The 24,011-nt window shown below is 35.3% G+C and overlaps 1 protein-coding gene across 4 annotated transcripts in view; it reads left to right on the top strand.

Moving 5' to 3' along the window:
- Positions 1–24,011, top strand: part of VPS13A (vacuolar protein sorting 13 homolog A) — a 109,807-nt gene that overhangs the window by 40,451 nt on the left and 45,345 nt on the right. For all 4 annotated transcript variants that reach the window (XM_087715963.1, XM_087715962.1, XM_087715965.1 and 1 more), the window contains exons 24-39: positions 80–167; positions 3,509–3,678; positions 5,387–5,543; positions 7,212–7,291; positions 7,596–7,655; positions 7,745–7,895; positions 8,550–8,666; positions 8,744–8,847; positions 9,380–9,547; positions 11,316–11,623; positions 14,139–14,286; positions 15,483–15,630; positions 16,696–16,823; positions 19,050–19,219; positions 20,687–20,910; positions 23,201–23,433. In XM_087715963.1, coding sequence (XP_087572089.1) covers positions 80–167; positions 3,509–3,678; positions 5,387–5,543; positions 7,212–7,291; positions 7,596–7,655; positions 7,745–7,895; positions 8,550–8,666; positions 8,744–8,847; positions 9,380–9,547; positions 11,316–11,623; positions 14,139–14,286; positions 15,483–15,630; positions 16,696–16,823; positions 19,050–19,219; positions 20,687–20,910; positions 23,201–23,433 — 2,454 coding nt within the window. The remainder of the gene's footprint in view (positions 1–79; positions 168–3,508; positions 3,679–5,386; positions 5,544–7,211; positions 7,292–7,595; positions 7,656–7,744; positions 7,896–8,549; positions 8,667–8,743; positions 8,848–9,379; positions 9,548–11,315; positions 11,624–14,138; positions 14,287–15,482; positions 15,631–16,695; positions 16,824–19,049; positions 19,220–20,686; positions 20,911–23,200; positions 23,434–24,011) is intronic.

Here is a 24,011-nt window from a genome sequence, read left to right as displayed (position 1 = left end):
ATAGGAAAATGTTTATATTGGCTAAAGGAGTAATATATTCCTGAATTAAAGAAGATTACATTTTGCTTTTGTACTGCAGCTTCAAGCATCTTCTCTGATAACAACGCCTCAAATGTCAACCTCAGTACTTCCATTTTTAGAACATCTTTCAATAGCTGGATCAAGTGGTAAATGTTCATTTCATTTTTATTTATTCTAGTAATGTTTTCTTATAAAATACTTTGTAAATGTTAGAAAAAATACTAGATAATGACATCTGTTGCAAGGAATAAATGCTTATCAGAAGAATGGGAAATAGCTATGAAAAGAGCATATTTCTCTTTGCTTTTTTATATGGAAGTGAGAATTGGCAAGGGTAGATCAATCATTATATTATGCTAACTGCAGTGGAAATTGCAGTGAGAAGTTTAATACCAAAAGGCAATATATAAATCTATCTATGACAAAAAGACATGAACATGTATAATAATTTGTGTTTCTGCAAACTAGATTTAGTTAGAATTTTTTTTCTTCACTCTTGATTTTTTATTACTTATTTTCTGTATGTTGTGTAACACTGGCTGCCACAAAAGAAAATAGTTTAATGGTAATGTATGTATTTATGTATCAGAATTTCATTATTTTATGTGTTTACATGCAGTTTCTCTATCTATCTATCTATCTATCTATCTATCTATCTATCTATCTATCTATCTATCTATCTATCTATCTATTGTGTCACAACCCCTGGTATGCCCAAATATGGGAGGAAGCATACTGCTTCCTTTCTCTGTCTATCGGCTCATCACAAGAAACCATCCAGACAGAAAGCCAATATTTTTACTGTTGCTTTTGTTACATTTGTGTTGCCTTTGTGCTGATAAATAAATAAAGGGAGACTAGTATAGAACTATTTCAAGCTATTTAGCTCTCAGCAGCTGGCCATACCCTTACTGGGATTCGAACCTGGGCTGTATTACATATTAGGCAGTGGTATTAGCCACTAGGTCACAGGCTCTCCTCCTTTATCAGCTAAGCCAGGGAAATAGGTATTGGTCTCTGTTGGTCTCTTGTGATGAGCCGATAGACAGAGAAAGGAAGCAGTATGCCTCCTCCCATATTTGGGCATACCAGGGGTTGTGACACAATACATACCTATTTCCCGGGCTTAGCTGATAAAGGAGGAGAGCCTGTGGCCTAGTGACTAACACAACTGCCTAATATATAATACAGCCCAGGTTCGAATCCCAATAAGGGTATGGCCAGCTGATGAGAGCTAAATAGCTTGAAATAGATCTATACTAGTATCCCTTTATTTATTTATCAGCACAAATGCAACACACACACACACACACACAGAAACACACACACGGGCAAAAAAGTATTTAGTCAGCCACCAATTGTGCAAGTTCTCCCACTTAAAAAGATGAGAGAGGCCTGTAATTGACATCATAGGTAGACCTCAACTATGAGAGACAAAATGAAAAAACAAATCCAGACAATCACATTGTCTGATTTGGAAAGATTTTTTTTTGCAAATTATGGTGGAAAATAAGTATTTGGTCAATATCAAAAGTTCATCTCAATACTTCGTTATATATGCTTTGTTGGCAATGACAGAGGTCAAACGTTTTCTGTAAGTCTTCACAAAGTTGGCACACACTGTTACTGGTATGTTGGCCCATTCCTCCATGCAGATCTCCTCTAGAGCAGTGATGTTTTGGGGCTGTCACTGGGCAACACAGACTTTCAACTCCCTCCAAAGGTTTTCTATGGGGTTGAGATCTGGAAACTGGCTAGGCCACTCCAGGACCTTGAAATGCTTCTTGCGAAGCCACTCCTTCGTTGTCTGGGCGGTGTGTTTGGGATCATTGTCAGGCTGAAAGACCCAGCCACGTTTCATCTTCAATGCCCTTGCTGATGGAAGGAGGTTTGCACTCAAAATCTCACAATACATGCCCCATTCATTCTTTCCTGTACATGGATCAGTCGTACTGGTCCCTTTGCAGAGAAAGAGCCCCAAAGCATGATGTTGCCACCCCCGTGCTTCACAGTAGGTATGGTGTTCTTTGGATGCAACTCAGCATTCTCTCTCCTCCAAACACGACGAGTTGTGTTTCTACCAAACAGTTCTACTTTGGTTTCATCTGACCATATGACATTCTCCCAATCCTCTTCTGGATCATCCAAATGTTCTCTAGCAAACTTCAGACAGCCCCCGACATGTACTGGCTTAAGCAGGGGGACACGTCTGGCACTGCAGGATCTGAGTCCCTGGCGGCGTAGTGTGTTACTGATGGTAGCCTTTGTTACGTTGGTCCCAGCTCTCTGCAGGTCATTCACTAGATCCCCCCGTGTGGTTCTGGGGTTTTTGCTTACCGTTCTTGTGATCATTTTGACCCCACGGGGTGAGATCTTGGGTGGAGCCCCAGATCGAGGGAGATTATCAGTGGTCTTGTATGTCTTCCATTTTCTAATTATTGCTCCCACAGTTGATTTCTTCACACCAAGCTGCTTGCCTATTGTAGATTCAGTCTTCCCAACCTAGTACAGGTCTATAATTTTGTTTCTGGTGGCCTTCAACAGCTCTTTGGTCTTCATCATAGTGGAGTTTGGAGTGTGACTGAGGTTGTGGACAGGTGTTTTTTATACTCCTAACAAGTTCAAACTGGTGCCATTAATAAAGTTAATGAGTGGAGCCAAGAGGAGCCTCTTAAAGAAGAAGTTACAGGTCTGTGAGAGCCAGAAATCTTGCTTGTTTGTAGGTGACCAAATACTTCTTTTCCACCATAATTTGCAAAAAAAATCTTTTCAAATCAGACAATGTGATTGTCTGGATTTGTTTTTTTTATGTTGTCTCCCATAGTTGAGGTCTACCTATGATGTCAATTACAGGCGTCTCTCATCTTTTTAAGTGGAAGAACATGCACAATTGGTGGCTGACTAAATATTTTTTTGCCCCACTGTGTGTGTGTGTGTGTGTGTATAATATATATATATATATACACATATATACACATATATATATATATATATATATACACACACACACACACACACATATATATATATATATATATATATATATATATATATATATATATATATATATATATATATTAGAAATTACGGTAGTAGAAAATATATGTATGCTTGAAGGTCAGCAGTGTTTTATGACTCACTTGCTAATCAGTAGCAACAAAGGTCAATTTCTTTAAATTGTGCCATTTGAAATGAAAAGAACTAGAACAAATAAGATTCAATTTTTATGTAAAAGCACTATAATTTCAGTTTTATTCCAATAATAAAAAATAATCTCAGAATTATTACTTCATATACCTTTTGTATTAGTATATAGATGGTAACTCTTGGAGCTTGAGCCAAATAATAAAAACTAATACCTAAATAGAATCTGAAATCTGCCTATGTTAGATGTAAATATTGTGTTTTCACTACAGTATGTAACACAAATAAGTAAAAATGGGAGCATGTTTTAATAATTATTATTTTACCTTGAACTGTCTGTTAGAATCTGAGGATGAGTTTTATGATGCTCCAAGTAGTCCTTTGGAAGACCTACCATTTTTTGAAGCACCTTTGGGCTCACTGAGTAGAGCTAGTAGCTTCCGAAAAAACACAACGAAAACAGAACCTTTGAAAAATATGACTGATTTCCAATTAAGATTTGAAATATCTGAGGTAATGCTTTACTTTTTGCTATTAAAGATTTGTGATGGTTTGTCAAACTGTTTATGTTTTCTTTCTGAAATCTATGTTCATGTCTTTATTTTATCATTATTATTATAGATGCTTTATTTCTAAATTTGATTGGCATCAGTATCTCCTTACATATATGACTAGGTTGAACAAAGACTAATCTGCTACATTTATCTTTAACAACTATATCTCAAGTTCTGATATTAAGGGAACAAATCATTTGATATTTCCCTTTCTTCCCAGAATTCAGATGATCTGTCCATCATCTTAAGGACTAGGGCAGTGATTGGAAAACATTTTTCGCCTTGGGTGCTAAAAACACGGGCACATGTACTATCAGGCACGCTTGCATGGCCACCCTCATAAGTTAATGCCACCCTGCACCATGCCCCATGCACATCCATGAGCAACCCCCTCCCCCTGCTGCCCCTTGGAGCCAGAGGAGGATGAAAATGGCCTCCCTGCCCTTCCCGGAGGCCCTCCGGAGGCTGGAAACTGCCCGTTTTGCAACTTCTGATGCACCCAGTAGGTCTGTTTTTTGCCCTCCTCAGGCTCCAGAGACTTTCTAGGAGCATGGGAAGGGCAAAAACAGCCTCCCCTGGACCCCGAAGGCCCTCCAGAAGATGGAAATGGCCCGTTTTCCGACTTCTGGATTGCCCGTTGTTCCGCTTTTCTCCCGGGGTGAAAAACAGCCCAACACTCAAACCGGATGTTTGGGAACAGACTTCTGAGTTGCCTGTTGGGCCATTTTTCTCCTTCAGGACGCTTCCCTGAAGCCTCCGGAGTACAAAAAACAGCCCAATGTGCAAACCAGAAGTCCATTCCCGAACTTCCAGTTTGTGCGTTGGGCGGGTTTTCGCGCTTCAGAGGCTTCAGGTACATTATTCTGTTTCTTACCTTTCCTTTTAGTTCTCTTTAATTCACTCCACTAGTAACTTCATTATTGATTTTCCCTATGCATGCTGAATCAGTATTGAGAGTGAGTGAGTGAGTGGGTGAATGATTGAATGAATGAATGAAGAATGAGACCTACCTAGCTAGCTAGCTAGCTACCTACCTACCTACCTACCTACCTATCTGTCTCCATATCCATCCATCCATATTTATTTCTACACTGTTGCAATCAAACTACCTTAGGAAGGTAAATATTTTTCTGTACTTGACCATTTCTTTCATTTTTTCTCTTCAATTTTTGTTATTCAGTTGAATTTTAATAGACTATATGTGATGGCATCTGTTTATTTTCAGCATCTTTCTCCAATGAATCTAATAATACTATAACAAGTAAAAACATATTTCATAGCTGCCTGGACCAATTACCTAACCATCTTTACACTTTAGATCTTAAAAAATCCAAAATTTGAATATTTAATTCAGAGACATATAATTAAACATATAGTCATGCTTAAAAGTTTGTGAATCTACATGCATTTTCAATGTTTCTGCATAAATAATCTGTTTCCACACAAGTATTAAAGTAAGATAAAGACAGCCTAATTCTGACAAATGAATCAAACATAGTATACCTGTGCTTTTATTTATTGAGGAAAATGATCCACAACTACATATAGATAAAGAATACAGCATGAGAGACAGGGAAAAAAAGTGAAGCAACCAATGTTCAGTCACATTTCCTTGGATAAAAACTTGGTTTATTAGGTTAACTATCCTGTCTTTTTTAAATAAATAGGTGTTCCTTCAGGTGTGTCATCTTGCAGAAGACATTGAAAAGCCAATTCTTCGGTTGGAAATTTTAAAATTAGGCACTGAACTTAAGCTCAGAACATATGACATGAGTGCTACTGCTTTTCTTAGGGAAATTTGCTTAATATGTCCAGAATATCTAGGTAAGTATTGCATATGATTTTAAATGAGCAAATTGAAGCTACTTTTTTTAATAACAGTTCATTGAAGTAGCAATGTGCTCAACTTTTATTTTAGTTAAACGAGATAAAATTTTAGTGAAGACTTCCAGCAGAAATCTATTCTTATATAAGTGCCCCATTAAATGCCATTGTAACTTTGAATGGTCACTGAATGAGTGGTCACTGAACAAAAACTGCCTATATTAAATTAAATTAGACTAGCTTTTTGTTTGTTTACACATATAAACAATATCTTTGCACTATTTTAATAATAGTTTATTTAATTTTATGGTCACATACAAAAAGAAACAGAACTTCAACATTATTATTACCTTAGGTTATTTAATCTTTTTAAAATTTAAATTGCTTTGTATTATACTATAAGCCATTGTAATTGTGATAGTGAAATGGGTGACATATAAATTTAATAAATAAATAAAACAGTAGTAATTGCATAATAAAGTTTCAATTGATATTACTCTCTTTAGGTTCATTTCATGAAAGTATAATACAGGTAGTCTTTGAGTTAATGACCATGTTAAAACAACTATTCAAAGTTATTATATCACTGAAAAAATTAACGGCTGATGCTTGCACTTAACAACCATTGCAGTGATCCCCATAGTTGTGTGACAAAATTTGGGCCCTTGGCAACTGGCGTGTATTTAAGGTGGTTGTAGCTGCTCTGTGTCTGGTGTTCATTTGAGACCTTACCGAGTGGGGGGGGGGGGACTTTCAGCAATAAGGAAAGCCAGATTTGCTTAGTAATTTTAATGAATGCGACAAAAGAAGTCACAAAATCAGGCACAACTTGCTTACCAATATCATTGCATAGTAATATTCAGGTCCCAATTTTGATCACAAGGCAAGAACTACTTTATTGGAAATCTTAAGTATTGCTTTACAGATGTTATTCATGAATTACTTTGTTCAATATAATTAATTCTGCTTTTATTATAATTAATTTATTAATTAAGCTTAAATTATTATTTTTTTGTATAGCTTTTGATTACCCGGATAGTCCTTGATCTATCAGTACAAATCTAATTGTCTGGCATAAGTCACTGCAGTCATAGAACAAGTCATCATTGTGACCAAACTTGTTTTTATGACCATTTTTATGGCTATTGGTTATTAAGCATATCCAGCTTCCCAAACTGACTTTGCTTGTCAGAAGCCAGCTAGTTAGGTTGCATATCGCAAATATGTGATTGCAACCATCGTAAATAGGAGCTGTTTGCCAAGCACCTGATTGTGGTACAATACCGTGTTTCCCCGAAAATAAGACAAAGTCTTATTTGTTTTTGGCCCCTGAAATAAGCACTTGCCCTTTTTTTCCGGTAGGATTTATTATTTTTGAGGTGCAGGAGGCAGCGAGCGTGGTCACCTCATAGCTGCTGCTGTGTTGCAATATTTTCAGGAAGGGCTTATTTTCAGAGGAGGGCTTATTTACATGTATGCTCTCAAAAGCTCAATTGGGCTTATTCAGGGAAATCTTATTTTCAGGGAAACAGGGTAGTCATAACTTCAAGGACCGGTCATAAATCACTTTTTCAAAGGCCGTTGTAACTTGAGGGCTTTCTGTATTTGATCCTAATTCATTTGTTTCACAGTATGATTTTTTTATCTTTTTAATGTTTCTTTAATTAGATAATAAAGACAAGCCTGTTTATATTATTTCAACTCTGGATAATTCAGTGGAAGATCTTCTATCAATTGAGTACATCAAGGTAAGGGAAAGGATTTTTTTTTTTTACCTTTAAACTTTCTGTGGACAAATGTTTAAATTATTTAATTGTTCAGGAATAAATATGTTGGAAAAAGAATAGAAGGAATTAAAATTAAGCATGTTTATAAAAGACAGGTTTATGAATGGGTAAACAGCAATTTCAATAGGTGGAGGAGGCTATTTGAAAAATGTGGTAATTACTAAAGCAAATACTGAGAATTGATTATAGATCTACTATCTGTATAGTTCTGTTGCAGCTATGTTTTGTAATATTTACAGTTTAAAATGTTATGTTTTTGAGATAGGCAGATATTAATGCCCCAGAACTGAAGACTACTTACCAGAACGTTCTACAGCTCATAAAGGTAATAATGATGGTTTCTATTTACATAATTGCTACATCTCAGAAGGTGCTTTTAAAGCATATTATTAATAAAATGCATTTGTTCTTTAGGTGACCTTTTCTTCTATAGATATTCATTTACATACAGAAGCACTTCTGAGTACAATGAATTTTCTAAATAATCTCCTTCCAACTCAAGAGCCTAATACAGTAGAAATTGTCCAGGAAAAAGAAGAAAAAAAAGAAGTTCTTAGAAAATTTAGTAAGGCTTTTTGATATCAAACTTTGCATTGCTTCTTTTATTTCAGCCTCATTTCACATTCTGAATTCTTTAAAGGAATATTAATGAGATTATTTCAGGATTAATAGCTTCCATTTCTAAATTACTCAGGATAATTTTTAAAATGTGACTAATAGGTATTCTTATGTTCCAAGTCTGAAAACAATTTTGGATTTTGTTGATGAAACAAGATAAGGAGAGAATTATACCTTTAAAATTTTATTATTTCCATGACTGATGCTAAAACATTTATTTAAAAAAGCTATCCCTTTCAAGCTGTTAAAAAATCTTTCTGTTGAAAGCTTTATTAATATTGAAATTAATATTAATATTCTGAAATTACTGAATTTTACTGAAATTAATATTTTAGTATTAATCTGAAATAAAATCTCCATTTATAGTTAGAACAGATGGAACAAATGATCTCCTACATATAAGCTGTAATTCTTTGTAGTTCCTGTTGTATTAGTGTTTTTTTAATTGTAGTCGGATGAAAGGAGTCACTAGCCCCCTTCCCCTGATATAATTTCTTATTGATTTCCTCTTCTGAATTGGGTGTTAATACAATACATTCACCTAAGGAAATTCAACTTTCTATTGGAGTTATATTTATTTGTAATTTTTAATTTCCCATAGGTTCAAAAAAATCAAAATATGAGGATGTTTGCGATCTCCATCTTTTGGTAGACATGAATTGTTTACGTATTTTTATAAGGGAACAGAAACGCTGGATCTCAGAAATTAGCATAGAAGGTAAAAATAAACAAAATTGTAGAGAAAAAGCTTTGAAAATGAGATTTTATTGACATTTATAATTTTATTATATGTAGGTCTTGATAGCGAAGTTGTAATGAAGAAAGAAACAACTGAAATATCTGCTAAATTAAAAAATATAATTATTGTGGATTGTGATGTGACAGCACTTTATAAAAAGGTACAGGTGTACTTTTAATGTGTTGATATTTACTAATTCAAAGATCAATTGTGTTTTAGGCTTTAGGGTCTCTATAGAAAACAGTGCATTTATCATTTTAAATACTTATCTGCCTCTGGTTTAGAAGAAGATGGTTTAAATTATTTAATTTTTCAGAGAGGAAGATCGCTTTGAATATACTTTATAACAAAGATTACAAATTACTCATCTCAATTTAACTTTACTGTTTCATTCTATATCTAGTCACCGCTACAGTGCACATATTGGATTGGTCCCTATATTGTACAGACTGAAATTACCTCATACCACAGATATTTTTCTAAAAAAAAAATCTTTTTCTGCTTTTAATATGTGCTATAGTTTAAGATGATACATTTTCCTCCCATTAATTCATTGGATCAAAGCCCATTTTATAAACATGAAAGATTACATGAATAGAAGGGGAGCCATAGAATTTTCTCATGGCATTTTTGATAAACACATAATTCTTTAAAATTAAAATATTTATACTGAAATTTGTTTTTATTTCAAGGCTCTGTATATAACTGGAAAAGAAGTCTTTAGTTTAAAAATGATTACATACACATGTGCCACTGATGGTGCTGCCATTACAAATATGAATGCTGTTGACAGCAAGATTTATTTAACTGTTGGATGTATTCAAATTGTTTTTGTCAACAAATTTGTTTCTGCAATTTTGGTAAGTCAAAACATTTCTTCCAATATTTGTGAACTAACACACAGCTTGGATGATTTTAAAATAATCTCATTTTGCTTGCTGTACACCATAAAAACTTATTTTAGAAATCTCTATTTATTCTCAATTGAATTGTGTATTGATAGAAGAAATTATTTAAACAATATATTGTTACCTGCACATTGTTAATAGAACTTTTCAGTTAAGCATTATCCCTGAGAGCAGTTTAAAATGTAATTTGTTACATTGTATTTAAACAATACATGTATTATATATATTACTCTCATGTTATTAAGTTCTATACTTAAGAGGTTCTGGTGCACATTAGAGGTTAAGATTGAAGTAGCAAGAGAGAATATTTCCCCATTTGATATGTGCAACTTTGAAATAGAATCTTCAAAATAATGCAGAATAGTCAGTTTATAGAAGAAGTGTAATCGTCCTCTAAAGTTGCTGCCCAAGAAATCATGTATATTAAGGCCTTCCTCCTGGGAGGCGGCATACGATTTGCTAAATAGTGAGTAATGCCTCATTACAGGATGGTGTCATTTGTTTTGAAAGAATAGTATATATGCCCCATTCTCAAGAGACCATTGTTTGTTGGACAACTTTTATCTAGTCTCCATACTTTTTTTAGATCTTTTTTAACCCACCTTTATTTTTTAAATAACTCAAGACAGCAAATATACTTAATAATCTTTTCTCCTCCTATTTTCCTTACAACTCTATGAGGTAGGTTGGGCTGAAACATAGTGATTGGCTCAAAGTCACCCGACCAACTTTCTTGCCTAGGGCAGGATTAGAAATCAGTATTTCTTACTGGTTTCTTGGCTGGTGCCTTAACCGTTACACCAAACTGGATCTCTTGAAGGAAGGTTGTTGAGAGAGGGTGCTGGGTGGAACAGGGTATCTGGACTGTTTCAGGGTTAAGACTGGACTATGCACTGAAACTATATTACTTGTGCTTCTGAATGATCTGTGAGAATTTAGGATGTGGGTGGAACATCCATTCAAGCACTCCTGGACCTCTCATTGTATTTGATATCATTGAGCATGGATGAGGATCAGGATTGGTTTGGGAATGGGTGGTATTGTCTGGCAGTGATTCCCCTCTTCCTTCTGTGACTGGTTCAAGTTAGGATTGTGGGAAGGAGAAATCCTCTACAGTGTGGAGTGTTTCAGGGTTCTGGCCTCATTTTTCTCTTTAAATATAAATGAGGCTTTTGGAGAAGATCATCCAGCAGCATAGAGTACAGTATCATCAGATACTCAGCTATGTATCTCCAGCTCTGGCCTGGCACATGACACTGTTCAGCTATTGGCTCAGTGTCTGGAAGCTGTGAGGATCTGGATGGGGCAGAACCAGCTCTGATTCAACCAAAATAAGATGGAGTATCTTGGGATTTTTTGTCCTTCTGGTTCTAGTGAGGTATCACCTTTGACTGGTTAGTATTCTGTCAGATAAAACTGGTGTGCAGTTTGTTTCCTCTCCTGGACTTGTGCTCGTGCTTAAGATGCTTTCTGTAGGAACCTTTGAAGAACTAGTACTTGCAAAATATGGTCCAAAATGTTTGGACAGATTGGACTCTACATTCCTACTTCCTTCAAATCTATATTTTCCTTAACATAACAAAATGCTTTTTCCTGAAGTATTTAAATGTGAAATGAAGATAATAAATGTAATGATAATTTGGAATGCATATTGGTTAATAGTGCCGTATTAAATATGCCTGTTATCCTTATTGCTGAACTATTTTTATTTAAATTCTAGGCTTTTGTAAACAATTTTCAGATGGCAAAGGAAGCAATTACTGAAGCCACTGTTCAAGCTGCTGAAAAAGCAGCCACAGGTGTAAAGGAATTAGCTAAGCAGAGTTCCCGAATGGCACTGGACATTAACATTAAAGCGCCTGTTGTCATAATCCCACAGTCAGCAGTATCTACTGATGTTTTAGTTGCTGATTTTGGTATGATCACCATAAAAAATGAATTTATGCTTGTGAAAACAAAGCTTCGTTACAATGTCCCACCAGTTCTTGACAGTATGTGTGTGAATCTGAGTGAACTCAAATTATACAGGTAAGTTAAAATGATTTCATAATTTTTCTAAATGTAATTTCAAACTAAGCAATTTAATTGGAAGAGTACGATGAGGTTGTTCTACAGTTAACAACCTCAGCTTTATACTGTGTAACCACCCAAAAGTAATTTTGAAAAAACCTAATTCTGTACTACCATCAAATTCAGACTTTCGTAGTCATTCTTTTTGTTTTCTCCTTTTTAAAATTATTTTATAATTTCAAATTAATTAAAATATCTCCAAAAACCTTAAGTATTTTGTTTGAAAGTCCCTTTCCTTGAAAACTTGCCTTCTCAATTTAAATGTTGACAAATAGAACAAAAATCCATTGTTATAAGTCAGTATAGATTTTTTTATGACAGTAGAGTAATATTTTTGCTTTAGGAACCCTTATGTCTGAAAAATTCACACTTCTCAATGACTTTCAAGTACTGAAGTAAAGCAAGAAGAATATAATGAATCTTTTATATACAGCAATTGATTCACAACCATTTTTTAATCTAAATTGAGTTTTTCCAAAGTATGCTGAAGAATTAAGTTAGTTTCTTTGTTATATGTACAATTCTAAGGCAACATTAACTTGGATACTAAACTTTCTCCATCCCTATCCCCCCAGATCTGTCATGCAGCAAAGAGATGCGGTAGCTGAGAGCAATAGCAGCGATAGCAATAAGCACTGCATGCAGATCCGGGCGGGGGATTGGGGGTAGAGAAAGGGAAGAGGAACAATGTCCTCTCCATGAAGGCTTTTCTCAGGACACTAGATTGGGAAGTTAAAAACCAGGAATGGGATACAATCAATCAAGCTTGATTCAAAGGCTTTGGCTGATGAGATCCCTGTGCTGCCACCCAAAAATGCTGTCACCGCAATTTCTGCAGGGCCCACTTCATCTGCCCCTTCTCGGACAGTTCCAGGCAGCAGAGACCACGGTGACAGCACAGCAACCTCAGCAGCCAAAGCCTTTGAATCAAACTTGATTGTATCCCATTCCAGGTTTTTAACTTCCCAATCTAGCATCCTGAGAAAAGCCTTCATGGAGAGGAGATTGTTCCTCTTCCCTTCCTCCACACAACCCCCCCCCCCAGATCTATCATGTAGCAAAGAGAGGTGGTAGCTGGGCGCAATAGCAGTAAGCACTGCATGACAGATCCAGGGGGATGGGGGAGTGGAGGAAGGGAAGAGGAACGATCTCTCCACAAAGGCTTTTCTCAGGATGTTAGATCTCCACTTTCTCTCCGGAAAAAGTTATTGGCATCATCAGGACTTTGGCTAGTGGAAGACGCATGGGATGGAAAGGAAACTTCGGAATAAGGGAGCGCTGGGTCGGGAGTGTCCCTGGAACCTGCTTTTGCCCTGAGACTAAGTAAGCAGAGTTGCCAACAGGACTGTGAACAAACCCGGTTGTTCAAGGAAGCAGCCTTGTCGGGTCATTTTCTTTGGGCTTCCCTTTTGCCGCTCAGACGCCACTGTGAGGGATGGAAAGGATCCTCACCCCCTCCTTGCCCAGTGGGTCATTCCTGGCCGAGCATGGTGGCAGCTGTTCAGCAGCCCCCACGTGTCTTTCCCTCCTTGCTGAAGAGAAGAAGTGAGCCGACTGCCACTCCTTGGGCCAAGTGGCTCTGCGTGATCGCCGGTTAGAGGGAAGAGGGGGAAAATGAAGCGTGGAGAGATATGTTTAGTCCTGCCCTGCTGTGAGAGGGATAGAGAAAAGTGGATTTGAGATTGATAAAAGCCTTACCCTTTAGGAAGATCGAGCTCCCACACATCAAGTTTTTGCCCTCCCCAGCCCCCAGGAGCACTTTTCAGGCCTCCCAAACTCTCTGCATGCCCCGTTTTTCACATAAAATGGGCCTTGCAGAGGGTTTGGGAGGCCTGCACAGTGCTCCTGTGGGGGGCAGGGAGGGCAAAAACTTTGTAAAAAAAAATTACCTCTTCAAAATCTTGGTGCGTCTTATACTCCGGTGCATCTTACACTCCAAAAAATATGATATCTCTCTTGAGCTTCAGGCTAAAAATAGTTAATATTGTTCAAATAACTAAAAGTTAATTATAAATAGTAAATGATGCATTCCAACATTTTATAAGTTATAGCGCTAGTTGATATATGAACTCTCAAAATCAAATTTAAATTTTAATCCTATTAGATATTAGATTCTAATATAAAGATTATTTCTAAATAAGCTTAATTTTTTGTTAGATTTGCTTGTTAAATACAAAGTTATTCTACATATTAAGATGAAGTTTCATAATTTATTTATCTGTTCTTCCAAAGAGGGAATCAAAAGTCTTTTCAAATAAAAGGCATATAAAATCTTTGCAACTTCTAACATGTACAAAACCAATTCTATATATTTTGAAGGAATGTATGGTTTGGTAAAATTTTGTAATAATACTTTGCATTCTAATAGGATTGTATGTATTCATTCTACAGGGAATCATAGTTAATTTAAATTGCCTTCCTGTTTCTAATTTTATTTAATGCATCATTGCATATTTTCCATTTTTATTTTCAGATCAAATATTATGAGTGGATTATTACAAAATGAATTACAACTACTGCAGCCATTAAATCTTGAAGTTAAAGTTGAACGCAATTTAGCTGCTCTTTGGTATCATGAAATTCCTGACATTAACATATTTGGGCGTCTCAAACCAATTAATGTAAGTTTATTATATAGATGTTTTCAGAAATCGATCCCATGCACAATTTTAACACAGATATTCATAAATTATATTTTAAAAACACAGCAGTAGCTTTTAACATGATTAATATCAAATAGAATACAAATATTTTGTCTGTGTTATGTCATCCTATGTTCATAGTTATATTTTGCAACTTAATTATATATAAAGGCAAGGGGAGGAAAAAGAAACAAAGTTTTATGCTGTCTATGGAGATTCTCAATCATCCAGGTTATGGTTGTCCCAAAGATGCTTTTTCAAAAGGCAACTGGACTTTGTGTTGTTTTTTCTTGAAGATGTTTTGTTTCTCATCCAAGAAGCATTTTTGAAAAAGCATCTTTGAGAAAAAGTCTTGTGCTGTATCCAGGTTGAGTTTGAGCAGTTAGTCTGAGTCTTAAAATCTATTTTTTGCCAAGGCCTGTATTTATTTATGTATTTGTTTATTTAAAAGACTTATATGGCTTCCCATCTTAAAACTAAACCCTGGGTTGTGGTTATAAAACCAAATAATATCCAAATAGTGTACATATTTTATAAACTCAAACATTGTACAAAAGATAGAAAAACATAGCAAAAAATAGAAACAACAAAAATAAACTCACATAAATTTAAATCCTTATATCATTGTGTATATCTATAAGCTGCTCTCAGATATTTGAGAGTGATTGGCATAAAATAAGCCAGTTAATAAAAGGTAATACACAGACCATGGCATAAGGTATTAGTCTAAAGTCCAAACCAATCATAAGATGGATTTAGAACGCTCCTGATCTGTGATACGTGCACCTATAGACACATTCCATACATATTCTAAAGACACCCACTTTAAGAATTAAGGAGTAAACAGTGAGAACAGAGAAAAATGAAATGCAGACAATGGCTATTGTTAAGAAAATAATAGTTTATATTAGCAAAGATACTGTGTTAATGAAGAAATAAGGGATTTTGGCAAAAGGAAAGGAGAAATCATTTTTACTGCACAAAAACATTCATAGGACAACTTATATTGCAAAGTCATATTTGAAATATTTCTGTAAATTAATTATTGGCATTGAAAGTGTAAATACATTTTAAAATAGAAATTATGATTTTTCCAGTGTGGAAGTAATAAGTAATAATTTCAAACATTTTCAACCAAAAATAATGCTTTGTATTACCTGATTGTTTCCCTAAAGCTTATTCTCAGTGAAGCAGATATAACTACAATATTGAGGACTTTGAATGAAAATTTAGGAGATAGTTCTGAATCTCCATCTGTACAAGAAAAAAAAGATGTGTTAAGCATTCATAGTGGAGCTGCAAGTGTCTCCCAGCATTCTGGAGGTATTTTATTCTGTTAAACAAATTCTTTCTTTTTTGCTAGTAAAAATATAATTGTTTTTGTTCTTTAACCAATTAATTAAATAATATTTCACATTGGTTGAAGTGACTGTGTGAAAGTTGTATAGTTGTATAATTAGAGCATATATATATATATAGTCTCCCTTTATTTATTTATCAGCATAAATATAACAAATGTAACAAAAAGGCAACAGTAAAAAATATTGGGTTTCTGTTTGGATGGTCTCTTGTGACGAGCCTAATGACAGAGAGTGGAAGTGTGACCTTCCTCCCATACTTGGGCATACCAGGGGTTGTGACTTTAAGTATATATATATATATATATATATATATGTGTATATATATATATACACACACACACACACACACATATACATACACATACACATATACATATATACATATATACATATATACATACACACACACACACATATACACATACATTCATACACACACACACACACACACACACACACACACTTATAAGTAAATTTATTTAGTGAGACCTGATTAAAAACCTCTTCAGAGTTCATTCAAAATACTGTGCTCATATTCACTGTGAGCAGTAATTGATATGTTAGCACCAAACACCTTGTCATGCCTTCTACATATACAGAGAAACTATGTGTTGTAGAGATCCTTTTCTATCCATAGAGGGTTTCCAGGTGATTACAGATCTTGATTTTTCAATCAGTTTCAATCCTCTGGGGAGCCTGCATGGATAGTAGTTCAACTATACAGATGGTCATCCTTTACATGTCATGAGTGGTGAAAGGATAATGAGGTTACCACTCTTTTTCCCATTTTCCTTGCATGCAGTCAGACTATCCCTGAATATCGGAATGTTTTAAGACACACAGTTTTAAAACTTTGGATACTGTAAGCCATTTTTCTGATGAAAGCTTTTCATAGCAATAGTACTTAATACAATTTATTCAGTCAAAAGTAGATCTCTTTTAAAATGTTCTGGGTAGACTTCACTTTCTTGATACTTAATATATCCTTTGTATATATGCTTAATATGTATGTTTCTAATGTTTAAAGCTGGAACAACAGTGGTGACTTCAGCTGTGGTGGAAATGCATCCCTCAGTTAAAGTAAAAACAACATTAAAACTAGACTTTCAGTTTGATTCCCTGACTCTAGTTTTGTACAGTCCACAGTCCAAACAGGTAAGGAAAATATATTCTTTGAAATTAAATCAGTGTAATTTTTCAACTGGCTTACTGTAATTGCATAATCTTACTTTGTGGATATTTAGACAGTGGAGCAAACATTTATCCATTCAAATCTAGTAAGGAAACAAAAAAAAACCCCACTATAGTGATAATTGTGGGATAATGAAGAATTAGATTTTATTCTTTTTTTTTGGTCTTCTCTATGAGTACCTTTTTTACAGTAAAAAGATAAATGTGTAAGAAAAACTGTTTTACTTCATTAAAACTAAATTATGGGACATAATCCATATTATTCACATCAATACCATCTATGCAGCAGTGGTGGGTTTCAAAAATTGTTGGAAACTAATCTGTGGGTGTGGCCTCCTTTGTGGGAGTGGCTTGCCACCCATGTGACTGGATGGGAGTGGCCTGCTGCCCATGTGACCGAATGGGAGTAGCTTGCCGCCCATGTGACCGGATATGAAATTATGAATTAGTACTTAGGTCAGTCCAAGTAGCTATTCAGAAGTTAGTGGTTAGAAGCAATCGTAAAGTAAGATATGGAATTAAAACCAGAAATATTTTGTTGGCTATTTGAAAGGGATTATAATATATATTTAATTTTACACATGTTAGCAGCTGCTGGAATTGTGTTTGCACAACAGTGGAAAAACAGAGATATGTAAATGAATAAATATTACAATGTGCAGGAATAAATAAATTGACAATTAAAATCAAGAAGGCTTTGAATACTTTTTCACGTGGGATTGGTTTTAGCAATTGCCAACTAACTGAAACAGAAATTAGAAATCCAAAAGTATGAAAGAAAATACCAATTATGTAAGGAAAGGTCCCTAAAATGTATGAGGAAATATTACTAGATCATTATTAATGCGTAGATAACTGCGGGACATTACAAACCCACCAGTGGTGGGTTTCAAAAATTTTTGGAACCTCTTCTGTAGGTGTGGCCTGCTTTCCGGGTCCACTGGTGGAACCTCTTCTAACTGGTTCAGTAGATTTGACGAACCGGTTCTACCGAATAGGTGCGAACTGGTAGGAACCCACCTCTGCTATGCAGCATAACAGACTGTATGTTTGTTCAGATCTATTTTTGGCTGTCTCTTATTTAGTTTAAAGAAAGACAATCTGAATTTAAGATAACACTCCATTACAAAAGAAGAATAGATGGAAATAAACATTACACATAAATACATAAACACATACTTAACTCTTGTGCAAGGTACAGCTTCTCCTCCTTGTTATCCTTAAGATGCCATTTGTATACTACTTAAACTGTCTTCATGATCCTTAACAGAGTGAAACAGTGCATCATAAAAGCAATAAATTTTGAATCAATGTATCTCAAATGAGATACATTTGATAACTTACAGAATGCACCCCAAATATGGGAATAGAATTTGGGAAGTTTGGCTGTTTCAATGCTACTAGCTGCTGCTGTGTCATGTGATCTTCATTTTCAACAGTCCATGATAGGTTATCAGTCCTTACCCCTTCCCCATCTAGCAGCAGCCACTTGCATGTCTTATGGAAAGGGAAGGAAAGGAAAACGGAGGAAGGAGCTTCCCTGTAACCTTCGTGGCCCATACCACTCCCCCTTGTGCTCCCTGACCTGTGCTATCCTCTAGTGCACTTTCCCTGACCAATGCCACCCTCCCTGCTTTTCTTCTCGGACCCACATACCACTTCTCGTGTACATTACCATGTGCCCTTCGTGATCTGTGCCACTTCCCTATGCACCTTCCCTATCTGTGTGTCACCACTTAGACAACCCAAAACATCTTTCCAGACCCAGGTCTACCTCTAGTAAAAGAGATTGAAGAACCAGTTTGGTGCAGAAATTGAAGAACCAATTAAGGCACCCATTTGGAAATTTGGAAACTCTTGAGTTGTAGTCCTGTCCTAGGCACAAAACCAGCTGGGTGAATTTGGATCAGTCCCCCTCTCAGTCTAGGAAGGAGGCCATGGCAAACCACTTTCAAGAGAACCTTCCAAAAAAAATACAGTGACCAATCCAGGCAGTCGCTAGGAATTAACACCGAATATTTTGAAAATATTTCTACGAAAAGACTAGTCCAGAATAATTGCCAAAGTCAAGACTGGCTTGAAGGAAGGGGGGGAAAGAGGAAGGCCATTTGTACAATTTTTTTGTGAATTGTTCGTTTACTGTATTAAGCAATGTATTGTATTAAATTATTTGCTTTCTTTTCAAAACAGCCTCAAGTTAAGGATGAACGAGATAATAGTCTGAAACTTGCAGAATTTAAATTATTGTTAATAGCTGCTGCTGTCAAGATGTTATCAGATGGGTCACTGAATGCTTCAGTTAAATTAACAAATTGCACTTTAGATGATAAACGAGAAACTGTACAGAAGGCTACACCAAGGTACTCATTTTTTCCCAAAACAATAAAACTTAAAATTGTTAACTTACATTGAATTTATGCTGACAGTATCAAAAATATGTGCTTACAAATGTTAAGTGAGATAAAAAAATGATACTTTAAAATGCAAGCAAATGATTTTTACGGTATATAAAAGAGATGTATAGTTTTCACTGCTGCTAATACTTGGGACTGCTTGTTGAGAGCTTTTTTAACTCTTTCTTCCTCACGCTCCAAAAGGCTAAACATTTGAATTTAATTAGTGTGAAAATTCATAGTTATGTAAAATTATATATTAATATAGTTGCATCTGAAGTTCTAGCTAGTTTAAAGATATTGGATCAAGAAATTAGATTTTTGGAATATGAGAACATGCATTCATGGAAAGGGATGAAATCTAGTGAAGATTCCTGATGAAGGAAGGGACACAGATACTTACTGATTTTTTCCATCCCATCTAAACTTACTATATTACTTTAAATATTGTTAATATAAAATATATTTAGCTTGTTTCTTTGTTTCTTATCTGTCATGTTTGCTTTTCCCCTACTGTTTCTCACTTGCATTCTGTACTAAGCCTTAATGTGGTTTGTTAAAAATATTTAATAAATATGTGTGCATCAGTGGTGCGTTGCAGGCGGTACTCCCTGATACGGGCGTACCAGAGCCTACCCGGTCCACCGGGTACTGTTCTGGTACAGTGCTCCGGAGGGCCCACCCGCCCAACTGAGCTCTTTAGCTGTTCTTTAAAGCCTTTGGCACTTCCGCGCACGCACATGCCGCGTAGAGTGCATGTGCGACGCTCCGTCGAGCAGCTGGAGTGTCGCAAAGGCTTGCGGAGGCGTCGCTGGCAGGTACGATTCATATGGAGGATGCCGGGCCCCATTGCAACCATACTGGTTGCAACGGGATCCGGAACCCACCACTGGTGTGCATATATAATTGTTTCAAGTTGTATTCTCATTTCCATACCTGTGAAATTCAAGGCAATTAGCAGACAAAAATAACCAAATAATATAATCCAAAAGAATTTTTAAAAAATTGATTTAAGACAACAACTATACCTGACAGATGAAGGTTATGGACATGCTAAAAAGTTTTTAAAAGGTTCATAAAAGTGATAGCAATTTCCCTGATATATATACTTAATATATTCATCTTTCCAAAGATTCTCTTTAGGTTTGGCCAAAATATTTTAATTTTTTTTAGTAACAATTTGAAATCTGAGAGGATTAGAACTCTGAAAGGAAATTTCAATGTATATGTAGCTTTAAAAGATTGCATAAAACATATTTGTTTCTTAAAGGCTATTTAAATTATGGAATGACAAACAGAGCAAAAAGTAAGATGTATAAATTTCCAAATTTCATGATTTTATGTGATTTGAGAACTGTTTAAGATTATGCACATCTAGTGGTTTATTATTGATATTGTGTTTTATACGTTATTATTTGTCAACTTGTCTTTCAGAATGGTACAAATGAAACATGGATCTGAAAAGAAAGTCATGGTGAATATAAGCTATAAACAAGGGAGAGATGGCACCACTGTTGTGGACACAATTGTTGAAGAAACCTACCTCTGTGCTAGTGTTGAGTTTCTGCTTGCTGTTGCAGAAGTATTTCTCAATGCTAATGCTGAAAGCACAGCTGCAAATAAAAACTTTCGGCAAACACTGGCTACAAAGGAACAAGGTTAGTAATCGGTACCAGTATGTTTTATATATACCTTTAGCTTCATTATGGGGCTGTAATTTTGTCTGCATGATGCTGTGATAAGCATCTTACTCAATAATTTTATGTCACAAATTAGTCTTATGCTATATTTCAAGTGTTCCTATATTCAAATTTTGCTGAATTGAATATAATTGTAAGGGGTTATGTGATTCCTTGCTGTGCAAGTCATCCTCGTTTCTGGGGAGGCTGTCTTAAGTCTTAACAGATAATTAAGACATTGTTCTAAAGCCTGTGAAATAAATGTCAGTAAGTTATCATTTTGAAATTCATTGTTTATTAAATTATAAGTGAAAAAAGAGGAAAATGCAGGCTGCTATTTACAGTTGCAGTGTACAACATATCTTGAAATTGCAGAAGTAGAAATATTCTAAATCCATTGCAGTAAAATGAAGATAGAGGCAAAAATCTATAGTGAATGTTTTTATTCCAAAGTTTATAAACATTATTAATCTTTGCTAAAACTGCAGTATTTAAATATTTTAACAATCATAAAATGAATGAAAAAGAAATGTACTGGGACTATAAAGCTGCCCTTTATTACAGCGGCTCCCAACCTTTTGGGCACCAGGGACTGGTACTGTGGAGAGAGTTTTTTCACGGACCGGAGGGAACATGGTTTTGCATGCTGCCTGCATCCCGCAGATGGAGCTTTGCTTGTTTGCATGGACCGGGGATTGGGGAACGCTGTGTTATTAGACAGCCAGTTTTTCCAATCACTACAATTTTTTAATGGAAATATTTATAAAAATAGTTTTTATAGGAAAAAATGACTCTTTAAAAACAATGTTTTTCACACAGATAGGCATGTCAGGTTACACAAACACATAACAAACATAGATATTTTCATCATTGTTAGGAATATAATCTAACGGTTGGGTTGGCAATATATAAATCATGTAACAATGTTGTACCTGTTTACTGTAAAATGTGATTGGTTGTTGTTTTCCTCAATCAGCCATAAGAGGGAGCCAGAATGACTGTTAGCTCTCTGTTAGATGCTAGGCTGATTTGATATGAGTGTTTTGGAAGCTGGCTGTTAGAAAGTGCCGTGAGCTATTGTAAGTTTTGCAACTGCTAGCAAACTTTGAGTACCAGACTGTTTGTATGTTTATGGACTATGTTATTTGGATTATCCCTTAACTGAAAGACATTGATGACTGACTGTCTTATCCGTGTATGACTTGGACTGTTTGATGGACTCTGATACCTCTATTTCCACGAAAGTAAAAGCCTATTTAAACTGCAGTGTCTCTGTATGCTGGTTTGTGTGTTCTCCAACACAACTCTCACAACGCTTTTCTGAACCCACTCGCTCTCCCAACGGGGAGCTTACCTAACAATCATCATAATTATTTCATTCATGGCAAAGGGGATTTTTTTGGTGATGAAAAACATTTTACATTCTGTTAATAACTCTAATTTGCTTAGTTGTATTTTAGAATGCCTAGAAACTCTTAAGTTAGCTCCATAAAATCACATAAATCAATTAAAATTGTCGGCAGTTTGGTGGTTCGAATCCCTAGCATTGCATAACGGAGTGAGCTCCCATTACTTGCTCCAGGTTCTACCAAACTAGCAGTTCAAAAGCAGGTAAAAATGCAAGTAGAAAAGTAGGGACCACTTTGGTGGGAAGGTAACAGTGTTTCGTGTATCTTTGGCATTTAGTCATGCCGACCACATGACTACAGAGATGTCTACAGACAGCGCTGGCTCTTCAGCTTTGAAATAGAGATGAGCACTGCCCCTTAGAGTTGGGAACGACTAGCATATATGTGCGAGGAGAATCTTTACCTTTACTTTTAGGTGAAGACACTAGGACTTTCATTCTTAAGAAAACATGGGAAATGAAATCTTTATTGATTTGGTAATTTTTTTAAAAATGAATTCTTGTCAATAATTTTATACAAGAGGTTATCTAATTAAGGCTTATGTCTTCTGTGAAAAATAGATTTGACACTTCTATCAAATAATATTAAAATAGAACCATGTGATATAGGAGGCAAGATACTACTTGACATAATCTTAGATCAGTTGATTTATATTAATAGCCAATGTTCATTTGAGTTCTGTTTCAGTTTTAAGTCTTGCCAGAACCTGATTTGTTTTCCCTATATTTTATATATTAGGTCAATCAAATTGTTTATTGTGAATATTTTTAACATTTTTAATTAAAAGCAAGAATTAGTGAGATACAGTAGATACATTAGATATACTTACAATCTTACTAAATATATGCATTATATTTTAGCTCCTGTACAGTCAGCATCCACAATGGAAATAAATCTTACTGTTAAAAATCCTGATATAGTGTTTGTGGCTGATTTAACTCGAAAAGATGCTTCTGCATTGGTAGCCACAGCACAGTGTGAAATCTCCATAAAAAGTGGACCTGGAATGTATAAAATGACAGCTGTTATCGAAGATATAAATGTGAAAGCTTGTCCATTTTTTCCAGCTCTGAGGGAAGGAAATATTACCACGGTAAGATTTTTAGATAACCTGATCTAAAACTGAAATCTGCTGCAGTGCTATGTAATTTCATGTGAAAGCAATATGCTTGGATTGGCTATATATATATATATATATATATATATATATATATATATATATATGTATCAATACACAGTCAAATTCTGTCTTGTAATTAAAATAATGGGATGGGTAAATTGGATAGATAGATTAATTAGAAAGATTGCTTTCTCTGTTTTCTTGCTTGCTTGCCTTAAAGATTGTTTCATTCTGTCAATTATACTTTCCAATTAGTAATTCAATTTAAAATCATACAGTCAGTAAAAAATAACAACTAAAATTTCTATGGAAGCAGGGTTGCATATGAAACAATAATACTTAAAATGCCAATATCGTGACTGAAAGGAAATTAAATGTACCAAACTCCCTGGCTTGATGGAAGAACCATCAATAATTACAAGTTGCTGTTCTGATTTTGCAGTATTGTTGGAAAAAGACTTTATCCACTCTTGATCTGTAGCCGTATAACTAACCATGTCTCTGGTACTGCATACACAATTCATACTCTGACATTAGGAATTATGTATATA

This window comes from Thamnophis sirtalis, unplaced genomic scaffold (genome assembly GCF_051295495.1).
Source record: "Thamnophis sirtalis isolate CommonGarterSnake01/CBP01778 unplaced genomic scaffold, rThaSir2_p1.2 scaffold_5, whole genome shotgun sequence".
NCBI classification, from domain to species: domain Eukaryota; kingdom Metazoa; phylum Chordata; class Lepidosauria; order Squamata; family Natricidae; genus Thamnophis; species Thamnophis sirtalis.
Note: the sequence above shows the minus strand (reverse complement) of the source record. Positions and strands in the feature narration are given on the sequence as shown.